This window comes from Cladophialophora immunda, assembly GCF_000835495.1.
Source record: "Cladophialophora immunda strain CBS 83496 unplaced genomic scaffold supercont1.2, whole genome shotgun sequence".
Lineage (NCBI taxonomy): Eukaryota > Fungi > Ascomycota > Eurotiomycetes > Chaetothyriales > Herpotrichiellaceae > Cladophialophora > Cladophialophora immunda.
Window position 1 is genome coordinate 6,535,501 of NW_015622542.1, and position 16,623 is coordinate 6,552,123.

A 16,623-nucleotide genomic window follows, 5' to 3' on the forward strand; every position below is an offset into this window, starting at 1 on the left:
AAGTGGGCGCTTGGCTGCTGCGGAGGGTCGGCGACAAAGCAGCTCCGCGCCTGCGCCACTCTGAGAAATCCATACGACAAACCGCATCTTCCTCTGGGCCAAACCGCGTCGCCAGCATGGTCAATCTTGCCTTTGTTCTGTCAAAGCCTCTGGGCACCGATCCACGGCGGGCGAGATCTGATTCCCTCATGATGACAAAAGAGATGATTAAGCTCGTCAAGATGCAGTATCCCAGCCTCATTACTGTGGCTTCACCACCCAACCCTCCAAGCCGCTATTTCGACCCGCTCCAAGACGACATACTTCAGAGTATAAACCTCCCCGTCAACGTGTGAACTTTCAAGCCATCATCCCACTTCTGCATGTCCACGTACGCCGCCGAGCACTTCAATGCCCCCTCAAGAGATGAGCTATCAGCCACCACCACAACAGTCCCCTCTGCCCACGCAGGATCTCCCTTGCCTTGACTGCCGACGGAGGAAGGTCCGGTGTTCGAAAACGGAGCCATGTTTCAATTGCCAGCGCTTCAGCGTCGAGTGCGTCTACGAAGACTCGAGCCGTCTGGTGAGCAGACGCACGCCCAAGTCGACTGATCCCCTGTCCAAACGAGTCGCCGAACTCGAAGACCTCGTGCGAAACCTAAGTCGTCGACAGCAGCAAGGTTAGTCTCCTTCCCAGCGCCAGCTCAACAAGAGGATGCGGACTTAGACTTCGTCCCAAATACAGGAAACCCCATGGAAACCATGACCCAGAACGTCTTGCACAAGGTCTCTTGTCAAGCTGCAACACCAGAGGACGGTGCTACAGAGGGCAAGCTTGTATTCGACAAGGACAGATCCCGCTATCTCCACAAAGGGTTTTGGGCTGCTATGTATGACGAAGTTCGTTCAGCGCAAACCTCCAGTTGCATCGAACCTGCACATTTTTTTCTGGACCGAGTCTGATCTTGTTGTCGTGCAGGTAGGAGACCTGAGGTTTACTTTGCAAGCAGAGCCCAAGTTGCAAGACGACGCGTTCTTCTTCCCGTACACAAGTGGTCAGAGTCAACCTGCCGTGGCCCACCCCTCGATCCCCGAGAGCGACTTCTTGATCCAGACGTTTCTTGACAAGGTCGACCCGTTCGTCAAGATCCTGCACAAGCCGACGCTGCAGCTCGAACTGAACCATTTTCGACGCAGTGTGTGTGCGCGTTCTACGGAGTTTGAATGCCGTCTCTTCACGATCTACTCTCTAGCACTTCTGTCGATGTGTTCGACGCTGGTCGAGTATCGCCTTCACGAGTCCAAAAAGGTCTTGCTTTCACGCTTCCGCTCATATGTGGAACAAGTTCTAAGTCGAGTAAATCTAACCACAAGTCACTCCTTATCCACGTTGCAGACATTCTTGCTATATATTGTAAGTGTCAATCTCTCGGTCTTGACTCTAAATCTACACGGACTCACCGCTCCCTTCAGACTCTACTATTCTGGACAGGCGAAATGCTTCACGCGAACAGTCTCTTGGCAGTAGCGATTGCAATGGCCAGGCGAATGGGCCTCAACCACGATGGAACGCACTTCTCCCTTTCCCCCTGGCAGATCGAGCTCCGGCGACGACTATGGCACCACCTTGCGCTTTTGGATGCCTGGTGTGTTGAGAACCACGGGGTCCAGCCAATCCTCCAACCTGGAGACGCCGACACGTCTCTACCCCAGAACCAGGATGACGCGGACTGGGATACTACCGAGTTTGCCTCAACCCGTCCCAAGGAACACAACAAATTCACCGACATGACGTTGGCTCTGATGCATTACGAGGTGGGCGCTCTCACCATGTTTGTCATGAACAACACGTACACGCCCTCCATGACGGTCCGTGGGTATTTGGATCTCCAGAACGAGGTCCTGCGACAAGCCCGGGATCGACTGGACATTCTCTATGCCAGGAACCTGGATGAAACCGACATCCTGCAGAAGCTGGCAAAAGACCTCATGCACCAAGCCTTCAAAAGAGTGCGATTGATCCAGCTCCAGCCGATCCTCAATGCCAAGGGCATCGACGAAGGCCAGCGCGCCGGGCTCGAGGCCAAGGTCTACCACCTGGCCATCGACTACTGCAAAAGCACGCAGAATCTCATCACCTTCTACACCCCCTACAGCCTCGACTGGGCCGTCATCCGCGCCTTTTCGTGGCACTCGGTCGCCACCATGCTCTCCATGGTCCTCCGCCACGAGGCGCTCAGCACCACCCCCGAGGCCCGCGCCGCGAGCAGCCGCATCGAGCGCCTCTTCCAGAACCGTCCCTCGATCGACTACCTCGCCGGCAACGACAACCTGTGGGAGCCGCTCAGGGTCTTGCGTGCCGAACTCGCCGCGCGGGAGCGCGCTGTCGCTGCCGCCGCCGCCGCCGTGGCTCAGAATGGCGTGGGGGTCGACGTGGTGGGCACGGCAGGGTCGGACGCTGGGACGACGGACGAGTGGGCCGACTTGGTTTCCATGACTTCGACGAGCATTGATCCCGCGCTGTTTGGATTGGTGGGTGTGGGTGTTTGTGAAGGCGAGGACCTTGGTTTTGAAACTCTCCCGGACCTGGAAGCGTTCACGTAAAAAGCGATGACCTCTGCGGCGTCACGATTTGGGAGGTATGCAAGAAGCCTAAGGATGGCAGGTTATAGAAATGCTTCCGGGTATCCAATGTTTTAAGTATACAGGCTGTTACACATGATCCGGGAACGTTTCTGTGGTCCTCTGAATCTTTCGCTACCGGCCGCCGCGTCCCACAGTCACTAAGCAGGTTATCCGCTATGAGTGCATTCTGCAGAAAAAGGTAGGATTTCTGAGAATCGTTCTCACGTCCATCACCGCTGGTATGGGGTTGACTTTGTCTGCTCTAGCGGGCTGTCATCCTCCAGCACAGACCGTGGTTCTTCAAGGATTTCGGCCACTTCCTTCTGTCCGACCAGTATCCGCGCTTGGTTATATGACAACTGGCGGTCGACCAGGACTTCTCTGATAAGGCTCATCGTTTCTCGTACCTGTCGAGGCCACGCGGTCAGCGATTTCCACCACCACACGAGGTCTAGTGTTTAACAGAGTGTGCGTAATTTTTGTCTCAGAAAACTTTTCAGTACTATTCGAATCATGACCAACGAGGATTAAGCGGTCCCTGGAGGCCGGAGTTTCATATCGGCGAGTGAAAGGATGGGGTTCATCATTGCGACTTTGACGGGCGAAGGGGTGAATCACTTACAACGGCAACTCGCTCTTCGCTTTCCACTTCTCCATAGCCTGCCCTCAGACGTTGTCTCTCTTTTTCTCGAGTCAAGGTTCGATTCTGCTCCTTGACGCACACCCAGTAGAGCTTGTGGAGATCTTCAAAGGATTTCACAGATAACTCTTTGTACGTCCAGGCCCGACCTATTTGTTCCCGCGAAAATGGTTAGTCCGCGTCATCATGCACTCTCCGCACAAGGGAGCAAAGGCTTTTAGCATACCATGGCTCGACTCATCGTCCGGTGGAAGCAGTGACTGTTTCGACTTATCAAAGAAACCCCAGAGTCCATGGTCCGCAGATTCAGCATATTCTGCCGCCGTTCCCCTGTGATCCCGTGCCACGGGCACTGGAAGGGGGTATTTCCACAGTCCTCGCGTGCTCCTAGGTCCCGTCCGTCGGATAGCAGAGACACCTCTTTTCTTGTTCCTATCAATCTTCGGACGCGCGTGTAGTGCCCAGTTTGTGTGGCTTTTCTTTTCGTCCTTTTTGGTTGCATATGATCGAAGGCTCGGAGTTGATAATGTGACTGCGGTAGCAACTGACCTGGCGAAAGCTGGTGCCAGGAACAGGGGGATGCTTGTCACTGACGGGGCCCCAGCGATTGTCCTGGATACCGACGCCATCCTTGACTATCGGACGCCTTCAAAACCGTAAGAGTCGAAGTCGACTGAGATTATAGGTCTGGTTGGAGCGTAGCAGTTGGGGTTGTAGAGAAGCTCGGGGAGATTCACAATTGAAAACTGCGCCAAGACTGGCTCGCTACACCTTCTCTAAGAGCGATCGGCTAACCAAATCGAGAGGTGTCAACAAACCGACTGTATCAATCAGTAGGAGAAAGACTCCCTCATGCGCTTGGACGTGTTGAGTGGTATGATCGCGTTGACTGTGTAATTCGGCATCATGAAAATCATAGAGTTGGTCATCGATGGGTAAGGGCCCTACAACTGTCGCTTGAATAACACCGATAACTAACGAATGCAGCTTCAAATCCTACAGCCAGAGAACCGTCATCTCCGGCTGGGATCAAAGCTTCAATGCCGTGACAGGACTCAATGGATCCGGAAAGTCCAATATCCTTGACTCAATATGTTTCGTACTGGGCATCACGAACATGTCCACGGTCCGAGCGCAGAACCTCCAAGACCTCATCTACAAGCGCGGCCAGGCGGGAGTAACAAAGGCGAGCGTCACCATCGTTTTTGACAACAGCGACAAGAGCACGAGCCCGATCGGCTTCGAAGAATATGCGCAGATTAGCGTGACGCGACAGATAGTTATGGGCGGGACAAGCAAATATCTCATCAATGGTCACCGAGCGCAGCAGACCACAGTACAGAACTTGTTCCAGAGCGTCGGACTAAACATCAACAACCCAAATTTTATCATCATGCAGGGGCGCATCACCAAAGTCCTCAACATGAAAGCTGCCGAAATACTGGCCATGATCGAAGAAGCTGCAGGAACTCGTATGTTTGAGGATCGCAAGGAAAAAGCTGTCAAGACCATGGCGAAGAAGGAGATGAAGGTAGTCGAGATAGAGGGCCTGCTACGCGAAGAAATCGAGCCCAAACTTGACAAACTGCGCGGTGAGAAACGAGCGTGGTTAGATTATCAGAAGACACAAAGCGAGCTCGAGAGATTGACACGAGTGGTTGTCGCAGCAGACTACGTTCGATCTGGCGAAAGGATGAAGAGCGCAACTCAAGAACACGAAGTCAAGCGAGCCAAGGTACAACACCTGGAGGAGAATGCCGTTAAGTTGAAACGCGAGATCGAGAACTTGGATGAAGACGCCCAACGCGTTCGTGCAGTTCGAGAAAAGGAGATGCGCAAAGGCGGGCGGTTTCAAGCAGTCGAAGCCCAGGTGAAAGAGCTGAGTCACGAACTTGTACGCCTCGCTACTGTGCTCGATCTGAAGCACTCTAGTCTGTCCGAAGAAGAGCAGAAAAAGAAAGACATTGCGAAATCTGTCAAGAGTCTGGAAAAACAAGTGAGTGACAAAAAAGCAGGGCTGGCGAAACTGCAGTCGCAGTGGGACGGCGCGAAAGCCGAGCATGATTCGCAAAACTCAGAAGTTGAGAAGAAGGAGGAGCTCCTGTCAACGCTACAGACCGGAGTTGCTTCTCGCGAAGGCCAGGAAAGTGGGTATCAAGGCCAACTGCATGAAGCTAGAAACCGATTGACAGCCGCAACCACCGAGCAAGAACAAGCCAAGATGAAGATCTCGCATCTTGAGAAGCGAATAAAGGAAGACGAGCCCCGAGCCAAAAAGGCACGGGAACAAAATGCGGATCTCCTCAAGGGTCTCGAAGTGCTCCGCAAGGAAGCACAGAAGCTGGAGAGCGACCTGCAAAAGCTGGGATTTGAACCTGGCCGGGAGGAGAGCATGCGGGAGCAGGAAGTTGCTCTTCAAAAGAGCATCCGCACTCTAACCCAACAAGCCGACGAGCTAAAGCGAAAAGTTGCAAACGTTGACTTTCATTTCAGCGACCCTTCGCCAAACTTTGACCGCTCGAGGGTGAAGGGGTTGGTTGCTCAACTCTTTACTTTGGATAAGGACAAATCCGTCGCCGGTACCGCTCTCGAGATATGTGCTGGCGGTAGGTTGTACAACGTCGTCGTCGACACAGCAGAGACCGGGACACAATTGCTCCAGCACGGAAAGCTGAAAAAGCGAGTGACCATCATCCCTCTCAACAAGATTTCGGCTTTCAGAGCTTCAGCAGAGAAGGTTGGTGCCGCACAGCGAATAGCACCTGGCAAGGTTGATCTCGCCCTATCATTGATTGGGTACGACCACGAAGTATCTGCAGCCATGGATTACGTCTTTGGGACCACATTGATCTGTCAGGATGCAGAAACAGCAAAACGGGTCACATTCGATCCAGCAGTCAGGCTGAAGAGCGTGACGCTTGAAGGAGACGTCTATGACCCATCAGGTACACTTTCTGGAGGAAGTGCTCCGAATTCCAGCGGCGTCCTTGTGATCCTCCAGAAGCTGAATGAGGTCACGAAAGAATTACAAAAGCACCAATCAGAGCTTCAACAGCTCCAAGAGACCATGAAAAAAGAGCAATCAAAGCTCGCCAATATCAAGTCCGTCAAGCAAGTTCTGGATCTCAAAAGCCATGAAATCAAACTTGCAGAGGAGCAGATCTCCGGCAATTCTTCCTCATCGATCATCCACGCGATCGAAGAGATGAAAGCATCCATCGTGCAGTTGAAGCAAGATATGGCGGGTGCCAAAGCCCGGGAGACCGAGGCAACAAAAGATGTGAAGCGGATTGAGAAGGACATGGAGGATTTCAGTAAGAACAAGGACAGCAAACTCAAAGAACTCGAAAAGTCATTGGTCGACCTGAAAAAGTCACTCAGCAAGACATCAGCCGCGATCAAGACGCTTCAAAAAGAATTGCAGGACACAAAGATCGACTGTGAACAAGCAGAAAGCGATTTGAACGCGGCTCTGGAGCAACTTTCCGAGGCCGACACCGCCATTGAGACCCAGAAAGAGGAACTCCAGAATCTCCGGCAAGAAGAAGCCACCGTGAAGAGCAACCATGATATCGCACAGGCCGAACTGGACGACGAACGAGCAAAACTGACGGGGTTCGACGACGAGCTGCGCGAATTGGAACAAGCCAAATCTAAGAAGTCCAAACAGATCGCTGAAGAGGCCCTCGAGGCACAAAAACTGGGCCATGCGGTCGAGAAAGCTCAGAAGGACGCTCAAGCAGCCGCACAACTGGTGGCAGCGCTGGAAAAGGAACATGACTGGATTGAGGACAACAAAGACCAATTTGGGCGCCCCGGCACGCCGTACGATTTCCACGGCAAGAACCTGTCCGAGAGTCGAGCAACCCTGAAAAACGTCACCGAGAGGTTCCAGGGGATGAAGAAAAAGATCAATCCCAAGGTGATGCCCATGATCGATAGTGTCGAGAAGAAAGAGGCATCTTTGAAGAACATGCTCCGTACAGTCATCCGGGACAAGAAGAAGATTGAGGAGACAATCAGCACGCTGGACGAATACAAGAAAGAGGCTCTTATCAAGACATGGCGCAAAGTCACCGAGGACTTTGGCAACATCTTTTCGGACCTTTTGCCAGGGAACAACACTGCGAAATTGGTGCCGTTAGACGACAATATTGATCGGATTCAGGAAGGGTTGGAGGTGAAGGTGTGTTTGGGAAAGGTCTGGAAACAGAGTCTCACGGAGCTTTCGGGTGGTCAAAGGTATGCCATGCTTGCAGTCTCTCCTTCTCCAATCGCCACAGTGCTAATGGATTGTCATAGATCGCTCATTGCTCTGTCCCTCATCCTTGCCTTGTTACAGTTCAAGCCCGCTCCGATGTATATCCTGGACGAGGTGGACGCGGCATTGGATCTTTCGCACACTCAAAATATTGGTCGGATCATCAAGACAAGGTTCCAGGGGTCGCAGTTTATCGTCGTCAGTTTGAAGGATGGCATGTTTCAGAACGCCAATCGTGTCTTCCGGACGAGATTTAGCGAGGGAACAAGCGTGGTGTCTGTGATGACACCTGGGGAGTTGAAGGGTTGAGTGCTGCTTTTGTCGAAAGTTCTTTGTCGGGTGAACTCATTTGGGAGGCGTCTTGGGATTGATGTGATATGTTTGGTCGTGGCGATCTGAGTCCATTTAAGTACCTGTTGGGTTGGTCGATGAGTTCATGACTTGACGAGGGCATGTTTTGGAGTGGTGAAGTAGGTGAATCTTCCGCTTGCGGGTTGGCGATCAGGCGCTGTCCTCATTGCCAACGCTGCCATGATTTGGCACAAATCTCTAACAAGCCTGGCTCTTCTTCACCTCGTTCCCAAACTTTCAACAACTTCTTCCACGACTCCTCTTACACCCGAGATCTCATGGGCAAACCTCCCCAAAAACAACCCATCGACCCATTTCCCCAGTCCGTTGCCTCCATTGGCCTTGCCACTCCACAGCCCGGGACCGGCGCTGCCGCCGTAGACGACCTTGACCTCAGCCTTCCTCTGCGGCGCGACTTGCCCGGCGACCTCTCGGATAGCCTGGACGACGGGGCCGACGTAGTCGACGCCAGCGGGCTCCGCGGCGCCGATGGCCCAGACAGGCTCGTAGGCGAAGATGACGGGGGCGTCGTGCGGCACGGCGGCCAAGACGCTCTGGATCTGCGGACGCAGCTGGACCATGGCGGCGCCGACGGACTGGCTCAGGGGTCCGCGCAGGTCAGGCCTGTCTAGCTCGCCGATGCACACCAGGGGCACCATGTGCGCGGCGCACACGGCGGCGGCCTTCTTCGCGGCCGTGCCGTCGTCCTCGCCCAGGTACCGCCGGCGCTCGGCGTGGTTGAGCTCGACGACGGAGCAGCCCAGCGCCTTGATCCCGGGCACGACGATCTCGCCCGTGAAGGCGCCGTAGGTGGTGGAGGGGTAGACGTTCTGCGCCCCGAGGGCGATGGGCCACGACGACGGATCCACGTCGACAACATCTTGGGCCGAAGGAGACGCCGCGGGGAATTTGGCGCCCAGGGTCTGCGCGCACGGGTAGAGCGTGAGGAAGTCCGGGATGAGCACGAAGAGCACGTCGGCGCGGTGGCGCTCGAGCTGCGGGAGGATGTTGTTCTCCGGGGCCAGAAGCGAGGCCAGGTACGAGATGGTGCGCGAGGGGGAGAAGTAGGCCTTGGTGGACGTGAGGATCAGCTTGGGGGGGAGACGCGGGTATGAGGGTGGTGCGGACATTGTTGGGCGAGGTCGTCGTTCAAGCAGGGGGAGTCGAGGTGGATTGATGGGGCTCAGCTGGTGGTGGTGGTGTAGTAGCAGTAGTAGGAGTGTATGTAGCTGTACTTGAATACTCAGTATGGTGGCTTGATATATATCCAATTGCGGAAGAGCCGTCCACACAGCAATAAGTACTTGTATACTTACCCGTCCCGAACAACCACCGACCCAAACGGCCAGAACTTCCACACCGTGCCACATACCGCGTTCTCCATACAAGAAATTCTCGAATGTCAATCCCCTCCCCTCACCCCCACCCACTACTTCATCTCCCCTCCCCCCACGTGTGTTGACCTCGAATTTACCCGGCCCCGGAAGTCTCGATATGGCAATTCCGGCGTCGGAAAAGAGGTGTTACAACTATGACGCCAGAGCGAAAGAGGCGCCACCACAGAAAATTACCCCAGCAGCGCCGATGGATTGCGGGCATCGGACACGGCAATGGACGCCGTCGCCCTCCAGACCTCGCGCGAGGGCGGCGATGGGCAATAGAGAGAGAAGAGCTTCGTTTAATTAATAAGTTGTAATTAAATATTTCTATTTCCTCTTCAGTTTCCAAACACACACACACATACGCACCTACACCTCTCTTCGGGATATTCTGTGTGAAGGGCAAGACACCGCTCGACATTTCCTCCACCCCCCACTTGAACAATAACTACCGCGACCAAGTCCTCTCCTCCATTGTAACAACCCTCCCCCTCGAATAGAAAAATCAAGCGAGACGATCCCAAAATCCTCTCCTAGGATGGCGACCAACGGCACGGCCAAGACCCCCATCCGCGTGGTCGTCGGCAGCGACAACGCCGGCCACGCCTACAAGACTGCGCTCAAGGAGGTGCTCAAGAAACACGCGGGCGTGACGCACGTGCTGGACGTCGGCGTCGTCGACGCGGACGACGCCACGGCGTACCCGCACCTGGCGGTGGATGCGTGCAAGAAGATCAAGTCGGGAGAGGTGCGTTGAACACCCACCTACCTACCTACCTACCTACCTACCTACCTACCTCCGCCACGCTTCACACTCGCACACAAATCCCCATTGATCCATCCCCACAGCCTTGACCGGATGTTAATGCTGACGCTGCGGCGCGTACGACCAACAGGCCGACCGCGCGCTCCTGATCTGCGGCACGGGCCTCGGGGTGGCCATCTCGGCCAACAAGGTCGAGGGCATCCGGGCCGTGACGGCGCACGACCCGTACAGCGTCGAGCGCAGCGTGCTCTCCAACAACGCGCAGGTGCTCTGCTTCGGTCAGCGCGTCATCGGCCTCGAGCTGGCCAAGAAGCTGGTCGACGAGTGGGTCGAGCTGCGCTTCGACGAGACCAGCGCCAGCGCCGAGAAGGTCGCCCACATCACAAAGTACGAGGAGCAGTTTGGCGAGTTGTGAACGCCGAGCATGCGAGCGTGCGGACGGGGCGGCGGGCCAAAAAAAAGGGGGGCAGGGAAGATCATTTCAAAAGAAGAGGCGAGGGGGTGGTGGTGGGTGAGGAAGAAGGAGAAGAAAAGAGGCCTGAATATATATCCGCCACTGATCCTTTGCGTTTTGGGGAGCATTTGCTGGGTGTTCCCTTTTTGTTGGATTCTTGGATTGAGGGGCGGAAATTAAAAAAAAAAAAAGGTCTGCTGCCATGCGCATATAGAAGAGCATGTATCTGACATCTTTGTCGTCCAACACAAATTCCCAATGTCCACGATGCCATGATGGCCGCAGCCTCGAATCCGGCACCCATGAACGGGGGCCTCGCATCTCACAACGTCTTCCCTTTCTCCGAGCCGACACCGTGCAGGATCTGTCTCTTGACTCTGACAAACGCGTCGACGCCCATCAGGCACGCTAAACTCCCAGAGATCCCAACAGACCGTTAGCCAAGCTGTGTTTCCAAACCGACAACCAAGGTTCCTGCATTCACTCATGCCGAACCTATATCTCGGAGACAGAAACGAAGGGAAAAGGAACGTACCGAGAACCAAGTAAGGCACGTAGAGCCCGTACAGGTCCGACTTCTGCGCAGCCGTGTAGCCCTCCCAGGCGGAAATGTCGACGACGCAGGTGAGCGTGGTGACGGCGACCTCGAGGGCGAAGATCAAGAGGTTGAGCGGGACCAGAGGATGGTCTGGGACCGAGGGGGAGGGGGGTTTGTCTCGTCAGCTGAGGAATGTACATAGATAGCGAGATCGAAATGCATGCCAAATGGGTGCCCTGCTGGGACTCAACTCACCGCGGAACAATCCCCACACCATCCACAGGCTGATCGGCACGTGGTACACGGCCTCGAGCCACATGTACGCCGTGAACCACGCCGGCGGGCTGACGAAGAACTGGTCCCGGAAGCGCTCGAGCTGGTACGCGCGCAGCGAGCGCGAGAGTGGCGAGACCAGGAAGGGCGGGAGGATCGAGGCCAGGTCCACCACTAATAGAACGAGTCAGTTGCAATGGCAGCGCTGCACGAGTAGGAATGATTTGCAAGCTAGTGCGTGGAGAGAGAGACGGGGTAGAGACAGCATAGAATGTGAGAGGACACGGGTGCAGAGGAGATGCATGGCTCATGAAGAGCAACCAGCCAATCTTGTCCTCGTCCTTTTGAGCGTGTTGGGTTGGAACCGACGTACAGAACATGATGGGGACATGCACGATGAAAAAGGCCAGATACACCGCGTCGAGCTTCCTGGCTGATAGTGGACGCCGAGCTCGTCGCGTCGCGGTGGTTGGTGCTGTCACTGCCATCTCTCCGGCTTTGGGGTCTTTAGGTAAAGGTGCTTGGATAACGTGTAGGTGAGGAGTAATACCCAGCAACTGGAGGCGGGTTAAGAACCACAGAACTAGTTACAGTTGTGCAATATGTACTTGTACATTCAGTCATCCGGGTGGTACAGAAATCAACCAAATTCAGGGGCTGGTGAAGGTGGTGAAGCTTCCTCAATCGGGAAAACCCTGGTCAGATTCCAATCTTGTTTGGTGCCAACGGACAACATGGCATGACGGCGGCTTGTTGTTTCTTGTTTCTTGTTTCTCGTTCTTGTAGCTGAGCGCCATGCCAAACTTGCCAGACTCCAAAAGCTCGATCGACTATCTGGTTACGACTTTTCGAGCACATGCGTTACAAAATAACATGGTATCAAGATAGAGAGACAGGACCTCTTATCCCAGAAGTCGCCCGACTCTCTCGACAACCTCCCTGGCGACTCTCGTGGTTTCCTCGTCCAGCCCTGCCGCTCTCCCCTGCTGCAATAAGGCTTGCATCGTCTCCTGCACCCTCGTCGCCGCAACTTCGCTGCCAAAGATCACAGACCCCGCTCTGGTCGAATCGTGGAACCACCTACCAACCACATAAACCAACTCAGAGGCGATGTACTTTCGATTTGATCCAACAAACGGAGGATCGCCCGAGAAAAACATCAGCTCCAGGATCTCAAAAAGCCGCTCACAGGGGATCTCGAGCGAGAGAAAGATATCCACGACCCAATGCGCAGGCGCCACATTGCGTTGGTGTTCGAATGAGTATTTTTCCAGAATCGGGAGCAAAGTGTGAACCGGGAACGTCGTCTCCGAGACGCGCAATTTACTGCCCAGACTTCTCACCTCGTCGGCAATGGCTTCGAAGGGCTGGATCTGTCCTTCCTCCTGGACTTTGTCGTGCACCGACTGGAGGAGCTGTTGCCAGGTTTGCTTGATCTGGGCGGGATCCCGATGGTCGGCGACTTGGTAGATCAACAGACAAAGGTCATAGTACCCCGCGTTGTCCGCATAGTTGTTGAACAGCGTGTTAATGTCCAAGATCTGGCCATTGACCTGATCAAGGACTTCCTGTCTCCGCTCGGGCCCGAGTCGATAGTCGTCACGCAACCGCTGAAGCACTTCGTCTTGTATGGTCGCAATGTCGAGGAGTTCGGTGATTTCTTGCAGTAATTGTTGCTTGGTCTTTCTGCTGCCTCCCGGGGTGTAAGTCGAGGCATTGGCTCTGGCTCTGCTCAGATACTCGATTCTCTTCTCGAGCGACAGTGGAAACGAGCTCCGGGCAAGTTGCAATTGGATCTTGGCCGCCTCGGAGAATTGATTCGTTTGGCTGTAGTATTTCCAGAGCAGATCCGCGTAAAGAATGTCCTCGGTTGACTTGCGTTGAAGGTATGTCACTATGAACGGAGACTCGGTCGCGAGAAGGCGATCGTACCATCCTTGCTGGAGATACCAATCGTAGAGATTGGTCAAGAACGCCTCATCCTTGGACCGGCTGATGACATCGTAAGCTTCGTTCCGTCTGGTCGCAGCCAGCGTCGGGTGGCCATCCACAAAACTCGGACCTTGCTCTGTGGTCTTATCCACGGCGACAATGACCGCGTGGATGAGGTCGTAGCACTGGCTCCGGAGGTCAAACCTTGCTTTCCGAGCGTCAGGCTCTGGTCGACCTTCCGCCATCCAGGACAATGCTTCGTTCGCCTTGTCCTTTTCATGAGCAACCCGTAGGACAAGTTGGATGGCTCCAGCAAAGAACTGGAGATCCGTGTACTGTTTCACAGCCGATTCCAGATAGTCATGAGGTAGACTGTGAGCCACCTTTTCAAAAAGTTTCAAGCTTTCATTTAGAAGATTTCGTGAAGAGTCATTGTCGGGCCCTGCTTCCGCCGCTCGTCTGAGTTGCTCTTGTGCTTTGAATATCACCACGTCGTCGGCGCTGCAGAAGCTGCCACATTTTCGGCGCAGAGCTTCCGCCACCGTCTCCACATTGGACCCTTTGGCGATGTTGCGGTTCACAATGGCCTTGACGAGCTCTTTTGCAAGCTCGTACCCTTTCTTTGTCGTGAACAGCTCCTCAAAGGTAAGCTTCGGCATCTCGGGTCTGGAAACCTCCGGCAGCAGAGGCACTATCTCCGCGACCTTCTCTTCGAACAAGACGAGAATAAACGAGAGACCTTCAATGGTATCTGACGTAAACTTGACCAGTGAATGCAAGGCACGATGTTCCCCCTGCAGAGCGATCTCATCATCCTTGGTGCTTGTTGCCGAAAGATCATCAGGCCCGCTGAGACCTTTGATGAAACTCCTGTTCGTCTGGAAGAAGCGCTGAAGCGCAGACAACGACTCCTGAACATCTCTTAGTTTTTTGAGAGGCACGGCCGGATTGATCTGGTAGCCGGCTGGCGTAGTTGACTCCACAGCAATTACGTTCTTCCACGTCGATCTCAATAAGCGTGAAAGGTACAAAGCAATGGCCGCATGGCGAGGCGACGGTCGTACAGCGTCGATCAAGGGGACAGACCTGTCCGTAATGGAGTTCTGGTTGATGCTTGGCTTGCCCCCGTATTCGATGAAGGTCTTGCGAGCAAGCTCGAGGACTTCCGGGTCGTTAACCCGGACCGACTGAGCACTACCTGTGTCTTCTACCCCTTGGCCGCATGCGACCGCAAGTGCTGTGGCTAGAGTCTCTGTCCTACCATAAGCCCGGATTAAATTGCTGACCTCGTGCTGAAATCCCTCGGGGCCACCGCCTTGACTGCTTAGAGCTGCAAAAATGTCTACCAAGCGACGTCTTCTGATGATGTGGATACCGGTATTCGTCAGGATTGCAATTTCTGGAATAGCCTTGTCAAATTGGACAGCCAAATCGTTCCCGTAGCCGATTGGATTTGGAATCGGAGCAGAATATGGGATCACCAATCCTACGTCTTCTGCGCGACTGCCCAGTGAGAGCCATATTGCAGACTCAGATGTTCGACTCGTCTGGCCAGGTTCGGAGCTCCGCAGCAGTCTTCCGGCGTCAGGGGCTGAAATGAATAATTGGTCAGTAGGTGAGTTGGCGTCCCTAGCTGTGAAGCAAAAGAAGTACCCGGGCGGATACCGCGCTGCGAGTCGAGTCGTTGTCAACGTCTTGATAGGCTGATGCACGTCGCTGGACGAATCCGTTCCCCATGTGCTCGAATGACCCGGATTGGGGGATACCGGCGGTACTTTGACATGTTGTGCTTGTACACTGATAGGCGCACTGGACCTAGTTGAAGAACCGTAGCTGTAGCTGGTGGCGCTTTTGGCGCTGAGGTATATCCGATAGCCAGTCGCTGTGATGGCTACCAGATGGTATCGTGACGCCTCGGACGCCGGAAGAGCTGATATGGACACAATCTTGACTCGATTGTTGAGGGACTCGCTCTGGTTAATGATGTGGCCAATATTATCGTAGATCTCGGATGCAGGTTTCGTGACCAACAGAGGCAGGCCGCCTTCAGGCTTGATGTGGAACACGCGAATATTCGAAGCGGAAGACAGAGTGTAAAGCAGGTCTCTGCTATCATCCACCACGATCTGTTCCACATGCTCCCTCTGGCCGTGGGCGAAGCTGCTGAACGTCCATGTCAAAGACTTGGTAGCACCACTAGTGTGACAGATCTTCGCACACCGACTTGCAAACCACCGATCCTCCTGCTGATATGTGAGCTCATAGATGTCATTGTCCGTCCGGCCACCAAAGAATATCCTTCCAGTTTTCGCAGAGGAAGCGATGACGCTAACATCGAGACCTCGTACTGAGACTGACATACCAGTCTGAAAAAGAGACAGAGCGGATGAGCCGCCTGAGCCCGACTCCGTGCCGAGTCCCAGTAGGAATATGTCTGCCGTTGTTGCAATGACAATGACGTGTTTGATGTTTGGCAGAAAGACTCCCGGGCGAGGGACGGCGAGCTTGACAGCAAGGATGCTGTGCGACTGTCCCTCAAAGCCTAGTAACTCGGGCCTTGGTGCAGAGTAGTCCCACATGTACAAGGCGTTGTCGATCGTTGTCCAAGCGTACCTCAACTCCGCAAATAGACCCATACTCGTGGTCAACTGCGCATTGTTATACTGTTCGAATATCTCATCGGGGATCCTGTAAAAGCCAGCTCTCTGAAATGGCGCCCACGTTGTCGAAGATTGGATGTCATAATCGGCAGAGTAGCCCTGGGACAGGTAACTGTCGACCTCTGGGAATCGCGATTCACTTGCAAGGGATTCATTGATTGTGCGCGCAGCTCTTTCCACTGGTTCCAGCGCCTCGGGTGGGCGCATTGACGCTTGGACAGGCGCTTCGGAGGGATTTGTGGTGATGAGGCTTGTCGACGGTTGAGAAGGTATGAGGGCAGGGCGAGATATTGGAGTCGAGGGAGACTGGAAGGAGGGTGCAGGTATTGCTGGAGGGCGCGCGGCAGGGGTCTGAGGCCAAATGCCCGGCACAGGCCGGACAGGTGTTTGTGCTATGACAGAGCCCATCATTCGCCGTGACTGTCGTCGTTGTCGTCGCAAGGGGAGGAAGGCTGGGTTAATTGTGAACAGACATGAAGCAAGGCAGTCGCCAGTGCAATGACAGCACAAGAAAGGCGGTCCTGGTTGTCGGTCCAGAGGCGACGCGATCAGGACAGTTGCGGATGGACAAAGCGCAATATTCAACCCACACAAAGCCGAGCCCCAGGCCTCGCAGAACTGTGAACTTTTGGTTTGCAGAGACGAAGATGGAAATATAGACGCGACTGGAGATGGAAAGTAATGCGGATAGCCCAAAAGTAGTTTAGCGTCAGGTACCATGACTCGCGTACACAATTTGTGTCTCTTTTCGACCTGCAACTTA

General features: G+C 54.3%; 7 protein-coding genes across 8 annotated transcripts; 3 read left to right on the forward strand and 4 right to left on the reverse strand.

The window, feature by feature from the left end:
* Nucleotides 1-113: 113 nt before the first annotated feature.
* PV07_04447 lies at nucleotides 114-2,788 on the forward strand. 2 transcript variants are annotated; one of them, XM_016391250.1, is made up of 4 exons: nucleotides 114-661; nucleotides 727-881; nucleotides 961-1,395; nucleotides 1,455-2,788. In XM_016391250.1, exons 1-4 carry the CDS (start codon nucleotides 391-393, stop codon nucleotides 2,583-2,585), a joined length of 1,992 nt encoding a protein of 663 aa, XP_016253152.1. In that variant the 5' UTR covers nucleotides 114-390; the 3' UTR covers nucleotides 2,586-2,788. The 2 variants fall into 2 exon arrangements, with proteins under 2 accessions (XP_016253152.1, XP_016253153.1); XM_016391251.1 differs by having other exon boundaries at nucleotides 727-1,395.
* Nucleotides 2,561-3,943, reverse strand: PV07_04448 (uncharacterized protein). The gene is made up of 3 exons (XM_016391252.1): nucleotides 3,473-3,943; nucleotides 3,229-3,395; nucleotides 2,561-3,013 (listed from the first exon to the last, which is right to left on the reverse strand). Exons 1-3 carry the CDS (start codon nucleotides 3,873-3,875, stop codon nucleotides 2,837-2,839), a joined length of 747 nt encoding a protein of 248 aa, XP_016253154.1. The 5' UTR covers nucleotides 3,876-3,943; the 3' UTR covers nucleotides 2,561-2,836.
* Nucleotides 3,944-4,093: 150 nt separating this feature from the next.
* On the forward strand, nucleotides 4,094-8,178 carry PV07_04449 (uncharacterized protein). Its single transcript, XM_016391253.1, has 3 exons — nucleotides 4,094-4,181; nucleotides 4,234-7,488; nucleotides 7,549-8,178. The coding sequence occupies exons 1-3, from the start codon at nucleotides 4,153-4,155 to the stop codon at nucleotides 7,814-7,816; spliced, it is 3,552 nt and encodes a 1,183-aa protein (XP_016253155.1). The 5' UTR covers nucleotides 4,094-4,152; the 3' UTR covers nucleotides 7,817-8,178.
* PV07_04450 (uncharacterized protein) lies at nucleotides 6,834-9,223 on the reverse strand. The gene is made up of 2 exons (XM_016391254.1): nucleotides 9,175-9,223; nucleotides 6,834-9,087 (listed from the first exon to the last, which is right to left on the reverse strand). The coding sequence occupies exon 2, from the start codon at nucleotides 8,986-8,988 to the stop codon at nucleotides 8,077-8,079; it is 912 nt and encodes a 303-aa protein (XP_016253156.1). The 5' UTR covers nucleotides 8,989-9,087; nucleotides 9,175-9,223; the 3' UTR covers nucleotides 6,834-8,076.
* A 247-nt stretch (nucleotides 9,224-9,470) lies between these two features.
* PV07_04451 (ribose 5-phosphate isomerase) lies at nucleotides 9,471-11,091 on the forward strand. The gene is made up of 2 exons (XM_016391255.1): nucleotides 9,471-9,985; nucleotides 10,134-11,091. Exons 1-2 carry the CDS (start codon nucleotides 9,776-9,778, stop codon nucleotides 10,416-10,418), a joined length of 495 nt encoding a protein of 164 aa, XP_016253157.1. The 5' UTR covers nucleotides 9,471-9,775; the 3' UTR covers nucleotides 10,419-11,091.
* PV07_04452 (uncharacterized protein) lies at nucleotides 10,780-11,756 on the reverse strand (the record flags this gene model as incomplete). The annotated part of the gene is made up of 4 exons (XM_016391256.1): nucleotides 10,780-10,865; nucleotides 10,993-11,145; nucleotides 11,251-11,442; nucleotides 11,642-11,756. The coding sequence occupies 4 exons, from the start codon at nucleotides 11,754-11,756 to the stop codon at nucleotides 10,780-10,782; spliced, it is 546 nt and encodes a 181-aa protein (XP_016253158.1).
* Nucleotides 11,757-12,170: 414 nt separating this feature from the next.
* PV07_04453 (uncharacterized protein) lies at nucleotides 12,171-16,268 on the reverse strand (the record flags this gene model as incomplete). Its single annotated transcript, XM_016391257.1, has 1 exon — nucleotides 12,171-16,268. One exon carries the CDS (start codon nucleotides 16,266-16,268, stop codon nucleotides 12,171-12,173), a length of 4,098 nt encoding a protein of 1,365 aa, XP_016253159.1.
* Nucleotides 16,269-16,623: the final 355 nt, after the last annotated feature.